The 24,200-nt window shown below is 41.6% G+C and overlaps 1 protein-coding gene across 4 annotated transcripts in view; it reads right to left on the bottom strand.

Annotated features, from left to right (window-relative positions):
• Positions 1 to 24,200, bottom strand: part of swt1 (SWT1 RNA endoribonuclease homolog) — a 32,151-nt gene that overhangs the window by 3,107 nt on the left and 4,844 nt on the right. For 2 of the 4 annotated variants that reach the window (XM_080769528.1, XM_080769530.1), the window contains 23 exons: positions 24,045 to 24,140; positions 23,806 to 23,910; positions 22,983 to 23,075; positions 22,760 to 22,846; positions 22,555 to 22,626; positions 22,331 to 22,420; positions 22,099 to 22,191; positions 21,867 to 21,962; positions 21,626 to 21,730; positions 21,393 to 21,488; positions 21,259 to 21,300; positions 20,764 to 20,899; positions 20,086 to 20,163; positions 19,017 to 19,208; positions 17,340 to 17,433; positions 16,436 to 16,797; positions 15,859 to 16,016; positions 15,225 to 15,363; positions 13,735 to 13,901; positions 12,977 to 13,119; positions 12,730 to 12,876; positions 5,918 to 5,981; positions 5,492 to 5,559 (listed from right to left, as the gene is read on the bottom strand). In XM_080769528.1, the coding sequence (XP_080625654.1) occupies positions 5,492 to 5,559; positions 5,918 to 5,981; positions 12,730 to 12,876; positions 12,977 to 13,119; positions 13,735 to 13,901; positions 15,225 to 15,363; positions 15,859 to 16,016; positions 16,436 to 16,797; positions 17,340 to 17,433; positions 19,017 to 19,208; positions 20,086 to 20,163; positions 20,764 to 20,899; positions 21,259 to 21,300; positions 21,393 to 21,488; positions 21,626 to 21,730; positions 21,867 to 21,962; positions 22,099 to 22,191; positions 22,331 to 22,420; positions 22,555 to 22,626; positions 22,760 to 22,846; positions 22,983 to 23,075; positions 23,806 to 23,910; positions 24,045 to 24,140 (2,723 nt within the window). Of the gene's footprint in view, positions 1 to 5,491; positions 5,560 to 5,917; positions 5,982 to 12,729; positions 12,877 to 12,976; positions 13,120 to 13,464; positions 13,574 to 13,734; positions 13,902 to 15,224; positions 15,364 to 15,858; positions 16,017 to 16,435; positions 16,798 to 17,339; positions 17,434 to 19,016; positions 19,209 to 20,085; positions 20,164 to 20,763; positions 20,900 to 21,258; positions 21,301 to 21,392; positions 21,489 to 21,625; positions 21,731 to 21,866; positions 21,963 to 22,098; positions 22,192 to 22,330; positions 22,421 to 22,554; positions 22,627 to 22,759; positions 22,847 to 22,982; positions 23,076 to 23,805; positions 23,911 to 24,044; positions 24,141 to 24,200 lie in introns of those variants that run through there. The other 2 variants (XM_080769529.1, XM_080769531.1) reach the window with 2 other exon arrangements.

The following is a 24,200-nucleotide window of genomic DNA, read 5'->3' as shown; positions in this document are numbered from 1 at the left end:
TTCTATTTTTATCAAAAGCACTTGATGTGGAAGACATCCGTTCCCTGCAGCCCATAAACCTGTCAGGTCCATGCCAGTCAACAAGCAGAGGAAAGAGGCAGACAGGCAAACAGGCTGGCAGCCAATCAAGCATCATCCTCTCCATCGTTTAACCACTTTAAACCTGCCATCTCTATTTTGGGATGTCATCATAAGCAGAAATATTCACACATTTTCAAAAAGTTAACTTTTTCTAAAAAAGCCAACCTGCAAGCGGCACGATGCGATGTGTTGCAAGCTTATTAGATCAGCTATTTTTGACATGCAAAACCGGCATACAATGAAGTATAAAATATCACTTAAGTGGTTAACCTCATGTCAGCGCACACTGACAATATGGTTTACATGAAACTATAGTCCCCCATTTCAAACTTTCTTTTGTCCATCTGGAAATAGAACAGTGAACTTTGGAGTGTGCCTCGCAGCAAGCATTACAGCCTCATACCGGAATGCCAGTTAATGATAACAGGCTGGGACTGGGGTCGTTCGCTATGTGTGCACTGTGTGCAGGGAACAAGGGCATTGTGATTGTGAATAACACTGTGTTAATGACAGAATTAATGAATAGTCATTGATTGGTGGACCCTCTTGTAAACAAGTGTAATACTTTATGCTGCCGTCCACTCACAGTTGACAGTTTTTGTATTGAGTTGTACTTGAAATGTACTGTAATTCTGCAAACTGTTAAAATACTTCAATCAAACAACGGTTGGGTGGCTCAAAGGTAGCAATTCCACTTTGATGTTCAGAGGGACATAATTAGGACTATGATTGTATTTTTTTGATGCTGTAATAGTCGGTGGACTTTCATCAGTCTTCAACTGGTTGAACTGAACTGAACTGAACTCAGAAATAACTGACCCTTGGGTCTTCGCTTTGGTTACACTTCTACATAATAGGCTGCTGCTCTATATCCAATATCTAATTTTAGAAAGAGTTGTCCAGCACTGTGTGTGTGTGTGTGTGTGTGTGTGTGTGTGTGTGTTCGCGGCATGGTCACAGTCACGGTTCGCCCATCCGTGTGTGTGTCTCTAATCCGCCAGCAGGTCGTGCACACGCGAGTGTGATGGAACTGTTGCAGGTAGGGTACCAACTACAACGTTACTTTCAACTCCCTATACTGCACACAGTGCATAAACCACACGGTACACACTTTGGCTGTTCACATACCCGAACGGGCATGTGAACACAATCTAACAAGACTGCAACTCCAAATTATTATGGAGATATCAGATTTTTGTCCAGCTGCTTCGGGTTCATCATTTCTGCTTGAGAGACCAGATGCAGGTAGGAGGAGGGAACATGTGAACTCAATACTGCCGCAATCTGGCGGAGTCAGGTTAAGTCACCCCCACTACTATAAAGACTGTTGCAATGTAAACGTTCAACATGTGAAGTGTGCTGAATCCCCTTTAAATAACTGTATGATAAGAACTCTCACATTTGACCTGGCTGTCTCATTATACTGTTGAGTGTACGAGCTGCTCTCTCCGCGACACTGCATTGCGTGGGCATGAGGACAGCGGCACGCAGGAATAGAACTGTTGCAGAGATAAGTGAGCCGAACACTTGAGACTATGAGGAAAATATTGCTCCAAAGCTAAAACTTTCTCAACCAGTGAGGCGGGGACCACAAGTGGTCCATGTTATAATTACAGGTAGACCATGCAAAAATATTTCTGTTCTGGAATATCGTTACAAACCTTTAAACTATCTGTTATGAAATGTATCAATATTGAGTAACTGCATGGCCTATTTCCCTAGTTCCCGTCCAGAAGGTTTAGAACACCAAAAGGGGTTCCCGTCCAGAATCGGCCCATATATGGAGATCCCCATCTGACCTCAAACCTCAAACCCTTAAATCTCCATATATTATGGATATGTCAGAACCTGTTCTGACATTCTATATGTTGATCCTTATTCCTTCCCCATACATCCTTCCTCTTCGATGTCTCCCTTTTGACTTATACCTGTCCATTCAAACTCTAGTCGGGCCTGCCCCAAAGTTATTAGAGCAGCCGTGCCCGGCAGCCGGCAAAAAATAGAATTCTCAACAGGCCCGAAAATTAAGGCCTCATCAAACCCTGCACACTCAAGAGAATGTCCCCGCTACCACCCTTAGATCTCCATATATGGAGCTGACCTGTTCTGATATTCCATATGTTGATCTGACCTCATCAAACCCTGAAGACATGCTCCTTATATGGCCAGTACAGAATTCATTGCATGTTGATCTGACCTCCCATGCCAACTCTCACCCAGCAGTCTGCCGTCAACGAGGCGGATGCATGCACGCGACCTCAGGCGTCTTACTGGTTAACTAGAAACACATTAATTTGCTAGATGTTCCTTCTCAATGCTTTATAAGTAAATTGTGATTCTACTACACAAGCAGATCTTTGTGGTTGTAATGCTACAGCAGGGCTGCTTGTTTATGTATTCATTATGCAAGATCTAGAAGCTCACAACGAGTCACATCAAGCCAGTTTGATTGTCTGAAAGCCTTTTCAATTGCCCAGGGAATCCCTGTAGTTATTAGATTTTGTATTCTGGATGTGACTTCATGTGTCTCTGACCTCATAAACACATCGACTCACTGGCCTTGGAACGCCTCGGAATCCCCCAGGAGGAAGTCACTCTCTGGAGAGGGAAGTCTGGAGCACTCTGGTGGTGCCGTTGCCCCCGCGACCCGACTACGGATAAGCGGTTGAAGATGGATGGATGGATGGAAGGATGTGACTTTATGTGTCTATGACCTCCTTTGGAAGATGCATCATTCTGTTCCCCCACAGGAGGCTTGCTGTGTTTTTATTGTCAGTGGATGAGTCCACTACATGCATCCTCAACAAAGCTCCCTGAGGCCTTACATAATGCATGAGATCATATAGTACCACCAGGTTGAGCACAGCAATCAAACATTCAATAGGAAGGCAAACTGCTAGCTCGCATCACAACAACACACAAAATAGCATCTGGGCGGAATAAAAATGTGTTCATCAAAATTCATTGGGCTCGCTAAATCTTTCCATGTAATTGTGGTAAAAGCAGGAGTAAAGTGCATGATTGGTGCCAGTGGGGCTCTTCATTCTGAGAAACGAGGCAGCAGCTGGTGTCATGTTGAAGTGGCAGTTTTTCCATTGTGGGATCATATATTTGCATCAGTGGCACACGTGCCAAACCATGTCAACATGCACTGTAGATTTCTGACCATTCCTTGACTATCATTGTATTAGTAACATTTACACAATCTGGTTAATACACTAACAGTATTACTACTAAACTCTACATTAATTAATTAACTATATATTAATAATAGAATAATGACAATTATCAGTAAGAATAGCACTGTTGGTGGTACCAACAAAATAATCAAACACCAGGGTAAATAAATATAATATAAAATCCAGTCTCCCTCTGTGCTGAACAAATGTTGTTTTGCAGTGCTGAGGTTATGAAATGAACAGCCTAGCTTTTAATGCACACACACGCGCACACACACACACACACGCACACGCACACACACACACACGCACACGCACACGCACACGCACACGCACACGCACACACACACACACACACACGCACACGCACACAGTTAGAAACAGGCAACCTAAATAGGGAAAGCATAATGGCCTGGACACATAATCCCTTTAATGTACCAGCTGAGTTCACTCTTCGGTTACAAACAACACGCAATTTGGCTTCCTAGTTGGTGTGTGTGTGTGTGTGTGTGTGTGTGTGTGTGTCCTGTTGCTTTCTCCCTCTCCTATCTCTATGCAAACTGTCTACCATGTGGTTTCATCCAGCTCCACCTCTCCCACGCTTGCTGACACAGTTGCTCATGTCAGGTCTGCTACAAACATAAGACATGCTCAATACTTTCAACACGAGGTGTACAGAGGGCTGTTACATAATCAACTAGATAAAGTACAGGTCTCCACCAGGGCAGGTCAGGTTGTGGCCTCCTGGTGGTGCTATAATAGGCCAATGTGAAAAGGGTGCCATTTCTTCTTACACCTTGGATGGCAATTGGATGATTTGAGGCATTTTGTTCCAAAAATGTGTTTTGCAAAAATCCACCTGTTGGTGGCACTATAACAGGCCAATGTGAAAAGGGTGGGATATATTCCACAGCCTAGTAGGAAAGTCTGTGAAAGATTTCACGTAAATTGCATGCTGCGTTCATGATTTGAGGCTTTTTGTTCAATCCTAGAAACTTTGAAAGCCAATGTTAGCCAATTAGGATGGAATATAAAATATTTGACAGATCCGGCTTGAAGACATGACTACCGGTATAGAGATAATGTGTAACGATTTGCGTGATTCTTGGACAGAATCTGGAGGAGTAATATAAATTTGAATATGTTTTTCAAAAGTGGCGCTATAACAGGCCGTTCTGAAACATTTGGGGCAGAGGTTCATCGTTGGCATCCAGGGAGTGTGTGTACCTGAATCATCTACTATCACCAGTATCTGAAGCGTATGTCGGTAGGCCAATCAAGAGGCAGGCGGGGCATTACCATGTCTATGCTCGGACGTAGAAAAGATATACGCGTATCTGAATCATCTAATGTAGTTTCAGGACACTGACACTTCCCAGCCAGGAAGCCAGGACAACATCAAAAGTCATCATTTGTAGAATACAGAATGACACGTTGTCTGAAAAGCTCCGGTGTGTAACTATTATAATTTGGGGAATTATCGTTAGTGTCCTGGTGGTAGACAGAATGGCACCCAGTTTAGTTCATTTTGAATGTTGCACTTGAGCATAATATGGAACTATGCTGATCTCTGTTTAAATGTTGTCTCGCACTGATTTGTACAACTTTGTAGGTTAAAATAAGTGTTGAGAGAATATGAATCACAGTTTCAACTTTCAAGTGGATGATTGACAAGTATGGTTCCCTGCGTTGTTTTTTATTAATAAAATGTTTGTCTGCTGCTCTTTATCTGTGTTTTCTTTGCTGAGCCATAGCCTGTTTCTGTATTCCTGGCTAATAGAGGATAAACAGTACCCAATAAATAAAGTGATGATTGACCTTGACACTTGAACTTGAACACACAATTTGAGCGCATTAGATCCCTACTACTACTACTACTACATTAAAAACTCCCTTCCTGTGTGTCACTAAAATCCACATTGTCTTGTCTAGCACAACTGTTATTGAATAGATTAGAAAGTAATACTTCCTGTTATACTGCACTGCAGTTATGTAATGGCCACTGTTTCAAACACTTCTGGAGTTATTTTCACTTCTACTTGGACTTTTGTGTGCACCTGGGACCCCACACAGTTTTTACGTTGCCTGACTCAATATTTAGTTATTGTATATTATTAATTTGATTCAACAGTCCATGAATTGAAAATCACTCCAATACACGCCATATTGCTTCATTGCGCTATTGGTATGTGTTATCGGTATTAGCCCAAAGGTATCCAAAGAAAACTCACCTGTACTCCTGTTGTGCAAAACAATCCAATAGGTCCTTGACAGTGAACTTGGCATCCATGGTAATACCCTGAAACATGAAGGATGTACAGTAAGCCAACAGTAAACTTAATGTCAAAGTGAGATACACAGTGCAAGACTGAATTTTGACAGGAGAGAATAAATCTAGGAATAGCATGGAAAGCTTAAATCTCTCTATTGAAAGACATTTTCCTCAATCAGCTAAATGAATATTGGACACCAGATTTGGACATAATACATTCATTCATTACAAAATCAAAATATATAATAATGTATAAAGTATATTCAAATATTGTATGGTGAAAATAATAGAATATTCTAGAATAGAAATAGAACATGACGCAATTCACTTAAATTCAAATCAGCAGGCTTAACAATGTTTTTAATAATTAGGCAGGACTACCAACCTCAGAGTAGATGAGGGTGTGTAGTGCCTGGGTTTCAACACAACTACTGTTTGAGGACAGAACCCTGAAGGAGACAAAAGAGGGTTGAATTATTATTGTGAGCAAGATTATGCAAACAGACCTTATCCTTGCGATCAATTTAGAATTATTTTTCATTAGAAGCTAGTGATTGTGGAAGTGAGAATTCTATTCTGAAGTGAGCCTATGAAACAAATTGTTTGTTTCACTTGTCAATGTGTGCCCCCATTTCCACCTTACCATGACCCCACTTGGGGTCCTAACCCATAGTTTGAGAATCTCTGCTCTATGTACACACCATTAACCTCTACAATCAATATTTTAATTATAAATCTGCCTACACTGGCGGTAGAGTCCACAGCCTACTTACTTATGCACAGAACTTTACCTATAAATGTATGTATTCAAAATAGTAACCAAGTGCATGCTCTCTTCTCAGTACCGGTAAATAAGAATGTATTGAAAGCATATGAAGGTAAAAGAGGGAGAAGAGGGAATAAAGGGGCATAAAAGATGGAGGAAAGCAAAGGGTAAAGGATGGTGGAAAGCAATTCTCTCTCAGAAAGACTGACTCTCTGAGAGAGAAAGAGAGAGAGGGGGGGGGGGGGGGGGGGGGCAGGCAATATGGCAGCAATGAGTCATAGCACACATGACAATGAGTCTGGCTGCCTCCTTGGCAACCGCAGCCTCAGTAGGGTTAGACTGCCTGTAAAGAGCTCTTCATATAGAATGAACAGGTATAATTCCTGACATAGTTTTAGAACAAAACGGCCCTGAGTGGATTCTTGTCAATAAATATACAGCATCGTGGCTACGTGTGTGCAGCCTTTTTCTCATTTTTACTTATTTACTGCCTTAGGCCAGCACCTCACCAACACTGGTGTGCGCCCTTTCCTGTTTTGTCTACAGGTCAGGTATAATTCCTGACATAGTTTTAGAACAAAACGGCCCTAATTGTCTCAACCAGGCCGAAGGCATGGGGGGGAGAGTATGTTTTGCTCTCCGTCCGTCCGTCCTTCCGTCCGTCCGTTACCAGCTAGTCCGTTATCAGCTAAACTTTGCACACACACTCCCTGGATGCCAACGATGAACCTCTGCCCCAAATATTCCTCAACGGCCTGTTATAGCACCACCATGAGGCCGATTTAGGCAAAACACATTTCTGTAGATTACTCGTACACATTTTATCACACAATTCGGTATACACTATCTCCATAGTCATGTGATCAACACGGAGCGGCACCATTTCCCATCTTCCATCCTGATTGGCTAAGATTGCCGCAAATCGGTCCACATGATCTCTGTAGTCATGTGATCAAGACGAGTCTGTTGGATTTCTCAGATTCTACACTGTTTGGCTTACACACTATCTCTATAGTCATGTGTTCAAGACGGATCTGTCCGATATATCACTTTCCATCCTAATTGGCTAACATTGGCTTTCAACGTTTGCAGGATTGGCCCGTTTTGAACAAAAAGCCTCAAATCATCCAATTGCCATCCAAGGCAAGAAGAAATGGCCCCCTTTTCACATTGGCCTATTATAGTGCCACCAGGAGGCCACAACCTGACCTGCCCTGGTGGAGACCTGTGCAGATGGGCACTTTATCTAGTTACAATATGCGTGTGTGTTTGGGGGAGGGGTTTGGCAGTTTATTTTCATATAGGTGAACAATGAACATACATTGGACAGGGACGGACACGGACAGCCAAGGATTTTAAGATTCAATACGACAATTCTTAATTTTCAGGTAGCCATGTAGCTTGCCAAGCCTCCAATTGTCATCAGTTAGTAACGATGAAAACAGATAAAATCAGGCCCCCCGAATGTGTGTGTGCATCAGTTAAAGGACAACTTTAGTTTTTTTAGGTTATTAGAGAAAGTAAAAGATGAGTGTTAATTGTCTCCATCAGGCCAAAGGCATGGGGAGAGAGTATGTTTTGCACTCACTCAGTCCGTCCGTCCGTGTGTCCGTCCGTCCGTCCGTGAAGAGCTAATCTCCGGCACCGTTAACCCGGTCGATGCAAAATTTTGCACACACATTCCCTCGATGCCAATGATGAACCTCTGCCCCAACATTTCCAGAACGGCCTGTTATATAGCCACCAGGAGGCCGCTTTGTACAAAACAAGTTTTTGTACACCTACAGATTTTGTCCAAACATCATGCAAATTGGTACACAGTCTCTCTAGACCTAGAGCCATTCAACGAAACGGGTCTTTCAGATTTCTCAGACTCATCAATAATTTGATGATTTTGTTTTTTAATGATAGATAGGGGCAGGTGCTTTTTACTGTGTTTTATGTGATTCATGTTATCTGCTGTATCGCCCTTTGGAGACAAACAAATAAATGAACCTGAACCTTAACCTAAGATAGGGGCAGGTATAAATAAGATGCATCTTCTTCCTGCTCCTTTTCTTTTCATTGTACTGTATGTAAAATGTATAGGGTAAAACCATAAATTAAATGAAATAAATAAAGATTAAATTAAATTATGAACATCTAGCCTATTTCTCACCTCAAATGTTTTCAGATACATTTTAGTATACTGTTCAAGTTTAAAACGAGAATGTTTTGTAAGGCACCGCCCGCCATCAAGTTGAATTAGATTCAGAATAGAATAGCAGCCCAACAGTGTCTCTATAATGATAATCAGCTGTGGGCTATGGAAACCACACAGGGGAATGAAACCATGATTCATGATTATTCATAGGGGCTTGCGGAATTGCATTACGTTTTGTTTGACGGGAAGTGATTGTGATTAGACCTTTAGAGACATTTTGACATAAAAATACACATCATGGATAGATTTTCTTCTCAATTGTTTGGCATCTATTGCGATTATGGATATGCTGTAGGTTTTTAATTAATTTCTGTGTCATTAAATGGCTCACAATCTAGTGTGTTGTTGTTGTTGTTGTTGTATTGGTCCATTTGCCCATTCCAAGAACATGTTCATCAGCACTTTGAAACTTGGAGCAGGTGCAAATTGAATGCACACAGTCTATCATGACAAGTAATGAAGGCTTTGCATTGCATGCAGATAAAGATAAATGTTAATTGGGCCCACTCAGGATGCACCTGAAGGCAGTGTTGCATGATATGGAGAAAAGGGATTGGTCACATCACACAATTTGATTGGTTGTGTAGTTGTATAATAAACAAGTACCATGGCTATGAAGTCGTTCTGTCGTTGTACAGTGTTATATAACTCAAAAAAAGAGAGAAGAAACCATTAACTGGAAACAGCTAACTGCAGGTCAAGGAATCTACCAAGGAATTTAACACTGCAGAGCTGCAGAAAAACAAAAAATCCCCAAAAATGTGTAATGAACCACACAACGCTAAACTATTTAAACAGGCCGTCAAAAGCTTTAAAGATGTCGTTTTAAATCATAAAACAGCATCAAAGGTGCAGGTCAAAAGTTGTGGGATTTTTATGCTAGTATGAGAAACAGCAGAGAATGCAGACTGATGGATTTGAAATATGCTGTAAAGGTTGTATAGCAACTGCCTTGTTTCTGCAGGCAGTCTGGGGCTACTTTTTTGTAGAAATTGTTCTTATAATATTTTTAGTCAAATGTTTTAATTGGGATATACCTGTCATTTTAATGTGGCCATATTTGGTAACTGTGTAGACGGTTACCAAAGACAGAAGTAGAAAACAACAAGATTGTGGTTTGTTAGTCAAGTATGTGGGCAGCCAGTATTATGGGAACAGTGCTTCATTCCATTAACGCACGCACGCACGCACACAACAGCCATTAGAAAATCTCACTTATTATGGCACTTTCCCACTGCATGGTAGTAGGTACCGGTTCAACATTACTCACTTTTGGAACCATTTTGGAATATTACGCTCGAGGGGGTGGTTTAACGTCATTAATGCACGCCTGCAATGCTGCAGGAAAGTTACGAAAGCACCGCAGAAGTGCATTAATGACATTAAACCACCCCCTCGACAGTTGGTCTTATAAACGAAGAAAATCGCTGAAATAGCCAATACGTAGCCAATACGACCACAAATGTCCCAAGAAACTAGCTAGCCTAACCACCGAGGTTGCTGCACTCTGGGAGAACAGAGCAGCTGAATTCTTTGTTTTGATTAGCCGTTCCATGATGCTGGTTTGAAGCACGGCTAGAAGGCTGTTTCAACCAAGCAGATTGCTTCCTCGAAACGACCTGTTGTATAATTAATTTTCCACTGCAGATAGTACTATTCTCCTTCAACATCCAAACCCTCTTCATAGGAGAGTGCTAAAGAACAATTGTTTCTGGTAACATTTTAGGCCAAACTGATTTCAGGTCGGAAATGCCCCTCCCAACTATTGGGCAGGTCGGTCCAATTTTGAACTTGATTGAGAGCAATTATTTGGCAAGATTATCCTGTAGTCAGTGTGAGGGGTTCAAAGAGCCGAGCATTCCGATTTGCTCACAGACAATTGGGGCCGCGCCAATAATGTTCAATTATGTTTGATATTTAGATGACTACATTACTATTGTCCAAGTGGGATGCCAGGAGTGTCACGCAACCAAGAGAGACATGAAGTGAATGAGAGGGGTTTTTTACATGGTGACTGGTCAAAAAAGCATACTTTTGTGTGCAATGGACTATAAGCGACCATGTTATTGATCGCTTATATAGAAACGTTTGTGTGCAATGTGTACAGAAAGGTGTATGGATGCACTGCAATGGTGACGTGGATGCCAGCACGTTATGTACACAATACAAGGGAAAACAGTCACGCTCTTGTTCCAAATGGTAGAGAGATAAAGCCATGTTTGAATGCGTCATGGGCCAGCTGATTAGGCAGAGGTACAAGGTCAAACAGATTACAGCCTGGCCAAATACTAGAGGGAGTCTACTGGAGGAAGGGACACGCCGAGGACACATTTAACAATGGGCCTACTGATTTTAAGGACAGAGGCCTGGGAGTTGGGACTGGGTTTAGAGACAGGATAGAGGAAGTGAATGACATTTGTTGGAAAAAGAGACATAGAAAGAGAGAGGCCTAAATAAGAATTTTAGAAGGTACAATATCTTTTGTGAGAAGCACCACAGTAGTGCTGCACTGTATGCCAACTTTGCCAAGATTGCACATTTGCTCTTTATCTTTGGATTCTTATGCCCGGACTACACCAATCTTTTCAAAGTGTTCCTTTGCGGTATCAATGATACCAGCTACACCAGCCCTGCATACGCAGGCTTTAAAGAGATTGTGACATAAATATATATATATACAGTATATATATATATATATATTATTATTTTTAAGGTTTTCTGAGCTCAATTGCACCCAAAAAACCTGAACTTTTAACATTCTCTGTGGTCTGGGTGTAATTGAGGTCATAAAACCTAAAAGAAAAACTACAACCAAGAGCATACAGAGATCAGCAGTCAGGGGTCACGACCCTTAACCCTGTGAAACCTAGTGCCCGCCCCTATTCTAGGAACAAACATTCCACACATATACAGAACATATCCAATTTCACAACGTGTTACAGAAACGCTTGTTATTTTCAGCAAACATATCTGGTGTAGAGCAGGGGTTTTCAACCGATTATGAACCAGGGACCACCACCCTAACTAAGAATCAACCTGGGGACCACTTTTGTGTTGGGAGGGGGAATATGTGTGTGGTGTGGGGTGAAATGCTTGATGAAATATTGACAGTTAATTGTTAATTTGAGGTGAATCAAAACTGACATATGCTATAATGGTCCAGAGGCAGAGCTAAAAAGAAAATATGTGTGTATATATATATATATATATATATATATATATATATATATATATATATTCCTTTCCCATAGTTGCCCATTTCTCTTCACTAACCTTCCATATTAAAGTCTGATTCATTGCAATTTATGTACGAGCAAGCAGATACATTATACTAGACCTGTACGTACCCGTTGGCCATCGGCCTACTTGAGAGCGATGCAACTGGGGAACCTAATAATATCTGCTGTCAACTTGTCATAGCACTCGTTTTAACTATCTGTCTGTGTCCCACATGGAGATCTCTGTATTTGTCTCTCTGCCTGTGTGTGAAAAGTGCAAACTGACTGTGAAAGGTGGAGTGGTTAAAGAATCATTTGCACTTTGCAGGTGTAGAATTGCCATGGCAATCAATTGGCTGAGGCAGAGGCTGAACATTGCACAGGTGAGGGGATTTAGGCTGATTAGGCCCACTGGCAGAGCTGACCAGAGCCTTTTGGGTCCGACCGACTCGATACCGGGCACTGCACTTCCTGCGGGGGGGTGGAACACGTGTGTCGAATGTGAAGTCGGTGGGTTCAAACGGTTCTTGAGTTACGTGCATTACAACCGTACACACACAGGTACGTACGCAGAGACATTTATAGTAGGATGGGCATATTTCCTAATAATGGTTACTCAACCAGTCAATCCACTTGATTCACTTCATCACCAGGTCATTTAGTGCACTGTTTCTCAACTAGTGGTCGATTAAAAACAAATCTTTCCTACATAAATGCATGGTCAGGGACTACATGCAATACCTTCACGGACCACCAGTTGAAATCCCCTAGTGTAGAAATACTAGTGCGCCCGGTCAAGTATAAAGTAAATAGGCTTCGATTAGCTTTCAAACTACAATGTTCATAAGATAAGATAAGATATTTGTCACTGTATGAGACATACGATGAGATTTCGTTTAGTGCAACCATGACACATAGCAGTATCAACAGAGAGAGAGAAAAGAAAGGACAAAGAAAGAAAAACACTGATGGGGAAAATTCAGGCTAAACACGGACGTGGACGGGAATACCTGTGGAAAGCGTGGATCAGCTGAGTGACCACGGATAATAGGTGATGCAATTTGTCCACGGCAACCTGCAGTGGAGGGGGAAATCCCGGTGGCCAATTCACCTGCATGGTGTTGGGGTCAAAGTGTAGAGCCTCAAACACCTTCAAGCTGGAAAATGACAGCAGAGTGCAAGAGAACCAGTGATTCAGATATACCAGTCCAGATTCAGGATTATTCATAGGTGAAATGTTCTTACATTTTTGCTCACCATAATTCCATGCAATTCATCCAGATGCCCTCAAACAGAGCCCACACATCCTGGTGAGAGTTCTGCATAGGCGTTGGTGAGTTTTCGTGCTGGTGAGAGACCCATGTTGCTATGTTCTCGGGTACAGCTACTTTCTCCTTAGCCTTAAACATTACAAGCACCAAATAGTTTAGAGAACACACTTCTCAAAATGATGACTAATTCCCCCATGTATATAGTCACTGTCAACCCGTGATGTTTGTTCTGAAGAGGGTGTAGACAACCACAGTTTGTGTGTTGTGTGTCTACAGTATATATTATTTTTGAGTGGTGCAACCACTCCTACAACCAGCAATGTCCGTGTACCTACCTGTGTAAATGAGCACGAGTATGTGACTTATTTATACCAGTAGGGGGCGCCAGAAACAGAGAGAGGGGTAGTGCGTCACTATGATCCAGCACTATATTCCCTGTCTGTGTAATAAACTTTGTGAACCAATAGCGTGATACTGTCTCTGTGTCATGTTATTGTTCTCCCGGGCCCGTCGTTGTACCAAAGGAATACTTCAACTGGATTGTCACACACCACCCGCCTGTCAGAGCCAGACCGAGGGTCTTCTAGAGATCACAACAGTACAGATGATTACGATGATTTACAATTCTGAAGTCACAGTCGGGAGGCGGCGCACCTCCGACGGTGAAACAGAGTGCACCTTCAATCTGACTGGTTTTCCAATTGTACTGTGACATCACACACACACACACACACACACACACACCTCAGGTTGCTGTTTTGTCTGAGGTCGTAGCTTCCGTATAATGCCGTCCAATGAGGTGAGAGTGGTAGGAACACGGTTGCCATAATTGGACCTACACAGAAAGTCCTCCAGTATCGACTTAGCTTCACAGAGAGCCACCAGCATTGTGCTGCAATCTACTGCTTTACCTGAAGTGATATGAGGAGATGAAACAGACAGCAGAAAAGATCAGAAGGGATAACACAAACGCAGACAGACACACATACAGTACTGAGTAGTACAGTACATGCAAAACAGCATCACGGACATCAGAAATACTAGGACAAGTATGAATGTTAACAGCATGCTATGTTTACCAGTAGGAATTGCTGTACGTGAACTTGCATCGCTCTGCAGCATTATGCAAATGAATATTATAATAGAGAAAACCGTTATGAGGATAAAGGTTAAGTGGTAGAAAAGGCGAACAGGAAATCAGTGAGATATCCTTTGAAAAAACAAGCCAACTCAGCTTGACTGTGTGTGTGTGTGTGTGTGTGTGTGTGTGTGTGTGTGTGTGTGTGTGGGGGGGGGTGTTGGGTTGTCTCCCTTTACAACCTGCTTACAATGTCACACTCTCACTGCAATGCCCTCTCTCGATCACACAAACATTAGCATATTAGCATGCACATGTTAAGTACACAACACATGCGCACACGCAGAGCCACACAAAAATGCCCAGGCAGCGAAATATGCAGTACTTTTCCACTACTGAACATGTTTTTAGCCATGTGCACGGGTTATTCTCCTCTGCCCCTCCCAGTCCTGCCTCCTCCTCTTCCCCTTCTTGCCATACTCCCACAGTGCTGGCCCAGAGCCAGAATGCGAGGGGGGGGGGGGGGGGGGGGGTGTTAAAACAAACAAGGAAAAAAGTCCAGAGTCATGCTACAGAACAGAACAGACTGGGGCCTTGCAATTCCATCATATTTATCTATTAACATGCTTAAAGCAGTTTACGGAACCAGTGTTGTTCTGAGCATTGAGCAATCACCCCCACACAGACGGATGTGGCGGAAAAGAGGTTGCTTGCACGCACGCACACACACAAACTGGAGGTATAAAGGGAAATAGTGCAGTGCAGAGCAAGGGGTGGCTGAAAGCCGGGAGGGGGCGACTCAGCATCTTTCTGACACACTTCTTACTGACACACTTTTGAACGTCCCATTTCTGCGCGACCTCATTCCTGGATATATAGTTCTGTGGTGCACTAGCACAGAGGGCAGGACAGACAGACAGACATACAGACGGACAGACAGACAGGTACCCCCCCCACCATGCAAACAGGCATTATAGGTAGTACTAGGTAGTATAGCAGAGGATGACTCATCCCTTGAAACTTATTTATAGTTCTGCTTGGGTGGCAAATGGATGCGATGGAGAAACTCTTTCTGTGTCCGCTGTTTGTCAAGATGACATTCATTTCTGTCACAATTTACAAAGCATTTGCATGTGGTTCAATATACTATATATACCTGGCGAGAAGAAGACAATGAGATTCTTCACAGTTTGCTGCTGATGCCTTGGGACAATGCTCCCAAAAACAGCGATCCAGTGTTTGTTCAAACACTCCAGGACAGCCTTAAGGCTCCAGGGCGGTTTGACATAAACGATCTGGTGACAGAAGGAACAACACAGTGACCAAGTGAACTCAATGGACAATGAACAATGAAAATGTGGAATTAAAAAGTGATAGGTTACATTCAAACTTTGCAAGTGAGTCTGTCCTTTTTACATAACCTAGCAACCTAGACCTCCCTTAGAGCAAATACATAGCCATTCAATTAGTTATTCTACTCAATCATTTACTCATGTTCACACACAGATGCACATATCTGTTCTTGGATGAGAGTCCCTTTGACCTCATGAATTTACCCAACATTTCGACCCACAATATAACCACTTTATATCAATTCTAAGTGCTTTGAGTTATGTAGCAGCCACTCGCACATAAACACTGGCAAATTACAGTATACTTACAAATGCCTGTATACCGGCGTACTGTATATATTTAAATCGTGAAAATGCAGAACGGGAGAGCTACAAACATCTACATTTTGAATTCAGCTAATTTCAATGGATTTTAATAAAGGTCTGTTCTGTGTGTACCTCCTCCCATAGGTCTTCATAGGCAGCCTTCATCTCTGCCTCCAGGATGGCAGACAGCACCTCCGTGAGGCAGTCCTCCATCAGTGACACACAGTTGCTGAGCTCAGTAGTCTTTTCCTCCACCTCCTCGCCTCTTTCATTCTCATTGAGGGGCTTACCTGGAAACAATAGTGATGATTTAAATAAACACAGTGTATCAATTTGTACTGTATGTGTGTGTGTGTGTGTGTGTGTGTGTGTGTGTGTGTGTGTGTGTCACATGTGCTTAAAGGACCATACCAACAGTGTGGAATGCTTAACCCATTGATTATCACTCACTGTATACTTGAAATCACTGGCTATTTTCCAAAGCATACTGTAAGTTGTTAGATTTTTAGGGATGCCGTTGGATTCCTTTCATTTCAGTAAGGTATGAAAATCACAAATGGCATGGTTATTTTAAGTTACATTATCGTATACAAATGTTCATGACTTATTGACTTATGATTAGCCAACATTAATTACAATTACTCTGGTATACATTTTGTGATGATTAAACAATTTTACACAAGCACAAGGCATCTTCCTGACATCTGACCTTTATTTAATCGTTGCCAACCGCCAGTTCTCTCGCCGAGAGTGGGTGCTGCTGTTGTTTCGTTCTGCATGATAGGTCTCCCCCCATCACGCACCTCCAGCGTGGGTTGAGGACTATGTCCATATGTCTTTGTCCAATCATGTGCCACCAGTGTGGGGAGTGGACTATGTCCATATGTCTTTGCCCCATCACAGGGGACCACTGTAGGGTGTGGACTATGTCCATATGTCTTTGCCCCATCACAGGGGACCACTGTAGGGTGTGGACTATGTCCATATGTCTTCGCCTCCTCCTCTAGGTCTGCTTTGTTGACGGCCTTCACCCCGCTAATCAGAGACTTACTGCATAGGTTCTTGTCATTACTGGAGAACAGAGGAACATAGACGTCAGGTCTGTCAGTCTATTCTGTTAAATGACAGAAATTGACTTTTGCTTCATGCAGAAGCTGGCAGACGTTAGGATGTACTGTAGCAGTGAGAGCAGAGTAAATGTAGTACTGTTAATGGTAGACGACAAGGCTTCTGCAACGCAAGAGACACAGCCACACAACCGATGGATATGATGGTGTTGAGGTCCTAATGAAATGACCAAAAAGCATTCTATTGCTTCACCTAATACTTTTCGATGACTCAATGTCTCTGGCTGTATTGTATGTATATCTCCTTCTGTCTAACATGTGTCAGTATGTCTGCCTGCATTTCTCGCTCCTCCCAACTGGAACCATCTTTTGCTGGACTCAAACACACTGACATGCATGTACTGTACAGTGTACAGTATCCACAGGGGACACATGCACAATGGCACGTGCTCACAACACACACTGCGGTATTGAGCAAAGCAAACAAGTAGTTCTGTAGTGAAGGCCGGGTAGTGGGGTGAGTTGTGTGTCTGTACTTTAACTCACGTGCACAGGAAGAGAGCGCGCTCTGGGTATAGACTCTGGTACTGCAGGCAGCACTGCAGTACTCGGTCATCGTTGTTGTTAGTAGTCAGGTCCTCTGTGTGGAGGGACAGAGACAATGACAGGTCACACAACACAAGGACAAGATGACCAAACTGGAGACATCAAAAATGTTCGCTTTAGCCCTCTGTATTACCAGGAAACACTAGAATGTACTCACTTACAGAGAGGGGGAGAGGAAAAGGTCAAGGAGGGGTCGACTCTATATCAACACTGCACATATTCATAAGATTGTCAAATTCTTGTAGATGCCTTTTTAAATGACATTCCTGGACACTTCCTCACTATCAGACTTCTTGCAAGAGAGCTCAGCTTGAAATGCAGAGAGAAACTGATGACTAAATTATATGAAATACATAATATTTCTGTATAATTTAATTCCTACGATGTTGTGGTATTTTCGGCACGGGACACGTGTAAATCAGGTTTTTGAGCTGGGGAACAATTTCTTCATACAATATTCAAACTGCTTTGGAACATGGTACAGTGACAATGAGATGAGATTTACTTTATTAATCCCAGAGGGGAAATTGAAGCGTTACAACAGCATAATGTGACACATTATGCTGTAATGTGACAATCCAGCATTACACATGTGCACATGTGCAACAAGTTTCTGGCTGCACAGTGCAGAACGCAGCACTCTTCACATATCTGCAACGCTTCTTTACTAGTTTGTACTTGAAGGCTCTGTAGCTGCTGACTCTAATCATGCACAGCTGATTAGAGTCCAATTAGATGTGCATGTTTCAGTCAAAGTAGATTTGTCCCCTGAAACAAGAAACCTCTACTGACACAGAACTACCAACGAAGTACATACATGCATGTACTGAACTCACCTTAGTGCCACAGGACACACAGCAAAATCCTCAGAGCTATGGTAATTTAACTCCTAGAGTAATGAGGATTTTATTGTGCATACAAAGCATAAGTAATTTACACAGTACACAAAAGCACACAGCTTACCATTAGGGAAGTACATGTCATTGTGAGAGCATGTTATATACAATGTGTAGGTGCTCATACAGTAGTGTCAATAATTGACTGCGGGAACATTCAGTAACATTCTGTTCCATTGGAACACGTACACAGTTGAAGATTGTATGTTTATAGTATACTGATGATCACACTGAAGTTTGGTCAAAAGAAACCCAACTACAGTATGACTGCACCAGGCAGAAAGAGATAAATATTGATTGCGTTGACTGTCATTTATTTTTCATACAGCACTATTGTGGACATAGGATACCTTGTGTGAGAATGCTAACCTTTATTTAAATTCAGAGTACAATTGAGGGGCAGGCCCCCATTCAAAGAATATATTGCTAGCACCATTGCTGTAATTTCTTCTTTTTTCAGCGTATATAAATACAGGAGTTTAGTTTGATATCATCTTAATTGTAAATAATTTCCAATATGTTTGTGCGTCCGTATAGTCACTAATGGTGACCGCTCTACAAGCATGCTAGTTGCCTCTACTGGAGGAGCGTTATGCACCTGTGGGAAGAATGTGAAGGTCACGACCAATTACACCCACGCAAGTCTCGAGCAGGGATGCATTTGATTTTGATCTTAACTTTGCTCTCACTTTAAGACGATCTGACTCAAGTTGGAACTTACGGCAACTCTGAGAGGCCTGTTGCATTGATTGCCCCCAGACTCCTGAATCCTGCTTCTTAAGACACATGTAAATGAAGTGGACTGCTGGACAAGCCAGGCGAGCCACAGATTCACGAAGCCCCTTCCCATTCTTCAACGAGTCCAGCTCCTGAAGCACCACCCAGGGGATCAGGATCACAGGGAAGCCCATTGCTACAAGACAAATGAGGGAGGAGGCATATTTACAAGAGAAATGGGGTGCATGCTTTAGTTCCGACATACCATTGGTCCAAACGACAACCTACTATACCTCAAACCCCAACCTAACCATAACCGCAAGCACGGAGCAACGCATCCCTCACCAACCTTAATCCAGTCACCAACCTTAACGCATCCCTCACTAACCTTAATCCAGTCGGACCAATGCTATGTCGAACCAAAGTCTGCCTCCCAGAGAAATGACAGAATTCTGACTGAAGAAAGCATCAACATGATTCACATTTCACACCCAACATTTTTCAGTTTAATTAAATAACACACTTGAGACAAAGTAGTGTCTTAGTATAAGCTTAGTATAAGTATAAATTATAAGGCTAGTGTGGTGTAATATTACTAGATTGGATGTGTAGTGATAAACTCTGCATTCTACAACATGAGACAAAGGTTGTTGTTGATTTTCTGAAAATGCAAAGAGGGCAAAATACAAATATAACTAAATCTCTCATGTGACAAACTATTTCTGAAATTTTCTGTACTGCTAAACCTCCCCTAAATGGTCATACTGTATGTAGGCATGTTGCACTAATAATAAAAGCTTAAATAAATAAGCTTTTATAATAATAATAAATAAAGCTTACACTTAGAACAGTTAAGATAACAGAAACAACTGTTGACTACAGCAGCAGGGTTCAGAGGCTACTAGTCTCAAATCAAAATATGACCAACTCCAGATTAATTCCAGAAAGAATCATTTAAAAATGTGATTTTTTATTAAATAATACAGTTGCTTGTATTGACATCCTTTTTGGGTCTCAAAGCATCATTAAGATAACTGAAACTAGGTAGGAAAACCATAAATTGACCTACGCACCTCCAAGGCCATGAGACATGATCTTCTTCACAAAATCCAGGTGACTGAGGAGAATATTTGTGTCCATAGCAATGATTACTGAAGTGAAAAGAAACATAAAATCATGCTGAATTCATGTCAAATCCTACTGTGTAATAATCACAGTATCCCGCTAAGAACAAAAATGCATAGAGAATGAAAGTATTACAGGCAAATGAAAAAAGAAAAAAAATCTTTTTTTTAAATATAATGCATCAATGCCTACATTCCAAGTGCTTGTCAGGGTGGGGGGGGGGGGGAGAACACAGAGCCAGGTCGGAATGTTCAGTAGATTGTCCCAAACTAACTTTTGGGTCTAAACGGTCAAGGTCACATCAGGTAAAGGTGCATAAATGGTTCATATCTCAGGAAGGGAAGCATATCATAAAACAAGTTGGCGTGTGGAATGGTTTACAGTACATCTCTAGGTACACTTTTTTAACCACATGAACCCTTGCATGTCAACATTTGGTGGAAATAGCCAATCTACAAGCTCACAAAGCGTTCAACACGACGAGTTGTGAGCTAGTAGATCGTCTGTTTTCAGCTGTGATTTGGTGTAGAGTGAAAAAAGTATAGAACCCAGTCAAATATATATAGTATATTGAATTTAAGTGGTTAAATTATTATGAGGTGTCATTTGATGATGCTAAAACTCACCAGGCCCCTCTGTGACAACCTCTGTGACAACCTCCACTGATGGATCCATAGAGGTGAGTTCTCCATAGCTCTTCACTAGCCTCAACCCCAGGATGTCCTTAGAGCGAGCCTCATGCAGCTCCTCAACCACCTCCATCTACAATATATTGTACAAGGTTAATATCAGCATATTATTAAATAGGCTGACATTTGACGAAAATAGCAGATATACTTCTGCAGCTTGCAGTGCAACACGTTGGGAGCTTGTAGATTATTTCAGCTAAAAGATTGGTGTAGACGGTTTCTCATTAAAACTTTGACTGCCTTCGGTCCATCACTGAGGAGGCCTTTGTAAAACCAAAGCTGGTTCCATAACATATTACATTATGATACAGTAGGTAGCAGGGAACTCATTCGCCAATAAATACTCCCTCAAGCTGATTTCATTACTTGACATTAGGGTCATTAAAAATTTAGAAATAATTAAGAAAAAAGTAAATGAACAATCATGCTCACCTCAATGTCATTGTCATAGACCTGTGTCCCATCATGTACACTCTGCAACACATTATGAGTCATATTAAGTTTGGTTTGCATTTGCAGTGCACATTATTTTACATATATACAGACAGTATACAGTTTACACTCACTTCTTCTTTCTGAGGAGGAACCTGAGATTGTAAGGGCTTGGCTGTCGAATGCACTTGTGTGACATTCCTTTGTTTTGATGTTCCATCATGTACACTCTGCAACACATTGAGTCGTATTAAAACAAGAACTGGGCATTACTTACTGTAGCATTACAAAAAAAAACTGTCTCCAGTTTGGTCTGCACATTATTTTACATATAGCATATGAACCGACTGAAGAAGTCTACACTCACTTCTTTCTTAGGAGGAACCTGAGATTGTAAGGGCTTGGCTCTCGGACCAATGTTCCACAGATTGTAAGGGCTTGGCTGTCGAACCTGTGTTCCATCATGTACACTCTGCAATACATTAGGAGTCTTATTAAAACAAGAAATGGACATTACTTACTGTAGCATTACAAAAAACAGTCTCAAGTTTGGTTTGCACGTTAATTTACATATAGCATATAAATCGAGTGAAGAAGTCTACACTCACTTCTTCTTTCTGAGGAGGAACCTGAGATTGTAAGGGCTTGGCTGTCGAAGGCACTTGTGTGACATTCCTTTGTTTTGATGTTCCATCATGTACACTCTGCAACACATTGAGTCGTATTAAAACAAGAAATAGGAATTAATTACTCTAGCATTACAAAACAAACAGTCTCCAGTTCAGTCTGCATATTATTTTACATATAGCATATGAACCGAGTGAAGAAGTCTACACTCACTTCTTTCTGAGGAGGAACCTGAGATTGTAAGGGCTTTGCTGTCGAAGGCACTTGTGTGACATTCCTTTGTTTTGATGTTCCATCATGTACACTCTGCAACACATTGAGTCATATTAAAACAAGAAATGGGACTTACTTACTGTAGCATTACAAAAAAAACAGTCTCCAGTTCGGTCTGCACATTATTTTATATAATATAACCGACTGAAGAAGACACAGAAGATACACTCACTTCTTCTTTCTTAGGGGAAACCTGAGATTGTAATGGCTTCCAGAGTTTGTAAGGGCTTGGCTGTCGGATCTGTGTTCCATCATGTACACTCTGCAACACATTATGAGTCATATTAAAACAAGAAATGGGCATTACTTACTGTAGCATTACAAAAACCTGTCTCCAGTTTGATCTGCATGTTATTTTATATAGTATATAAACTGACTGAAAAAGTCTACACTCACTTCTTTCTTAGGGGGTACTTGAGATTGTAAGGGCTTCCAGAGATGTCGGACCTGTGTTCCATCATGTACACTCTGCAACATTTATAAGTCATATTAAAACAAGAAATCTGCATTACTTACTGTAGCATTACAAAAAACAGTCTCCAGTTTGGTTTGCCCATTATTTTATATAGTATATAAACCGACTGAAAAACTCTACACTCACTTCTTTCTTACGGGGAATTTTAAATTGTAAGGGCTTCCAGAGATTGTTAGGGCTTGGATGTTGGACCTGTGTTCCGTCATGTACACTCTGCAACACATTTATAAGTCATATTAAAACAAGAAATCGGCATTACTTACTGTAGCATTACAAAAAACAGTCTCCAGCTTGATATGCACGTATTTTACATATAGCATATGAACCGAATGAAGAAGTCTATACTCACTTCTTTCTTAGGAGGAACCTGAGATTGTAAGGGCTTGGCTGTCAAAGGCACTTGTGTGACATTCCTTTGTGTTGATGTTCCATCATGTACACTCTGCAACACATTGAGTCATATTAAAACAAGAAATGGGAATTACCGTACTTATTATTTTACATCTTTACACATCATAATGATCATATCACACACACATTTTATGTATACTAACGCCATGCCAGAAAATTAAATAAAGAAATCAATGGTGTTACACGAAAAACGGTGACCCATAAAATTAGATAATGGCAGTCCGCCTTCCTAACATGCATTGCACTGTCACGTGATTGGCCGTAGCCAATCGGAAAAAAGGATTTGCTACGCGATGCTAGGGGGTAATATTAAACTAAATAAAGAAATGCATGCACATTGAAGGTGGTGAAAGAAGCCTACATTGGTGCCAGAGCACAGATCAATGTCGCACAAGGGGCATGGAGGCACACGGAGCGCCGCCGCGTTTAGAGATGAATCCCCAGCAGTGTTAGCCTAGTGCAATTCTACAGAAGAGGGGGGCGTGGAATTAACGCAAATATATATATACACACAGACACACACACACACACACTGAAAAAACTGTCAGATTGAAAAAGGAATGCTCGTTTTCATCTCCCGATGAAGGTGACTAGCTCGCCTAAGCTTGCACGGCGGTGCCTCTTGTAGCCCAATATATATATATGGTATAAATATATACACACACACACACACACACACACACACACACACACACACACACACAGAGAGAGGGGGGCATTCTGTAGAAGCATATAAACCGACTGAAGAAGTCGACACTCACTTCTTCCTGAGGGTGTAAGGGCTTGTGTAAGGGCTTGGCTGTCGAAGGCTGAGGCTCTTGTATGACTTTTATTTTTTTTGATGTTCCATCATGTACACTCTGAGACTGAAATACATTTAGTCATATTAAAACAAGAAATGGGAATTACTTAATGTAGCATTACAAAAAACAGTCTCCAGTTTGGTCTGCACGTTATTTTACATATAGCATATAAACCGAGTGAAGAAGTCTACACTAACTTCTTCTTTCTGAGGAGGAACCTGAGATTGTAAGGGCTTGGTTGTCGAAGGCACTTGTGTGACATTCCTTTTTTTTGATGTTCCATCATGTACACTCTGCAACACATTGAGTCATATTAAAACAAGAAATGGGAATTACTTATTATTTAACATCTT

The sequence above is a fragment of the Protomyctophum bolini genome (assembly GCF_963924005.1).
Source record: "Protomyctophum bolini genome assembly, chromosome: 8".
In the NCBI taxonomy this organism is placed as follows: Eukaryota; Metazoa; Chordata; class Actinopteri; order Myctophiformes; family Myctophidae; genus Protomyctophum; species Protomyctophum bolini.
This window is presented reverse-complemented; position numbering and strand designations above follow the sequence as displayed.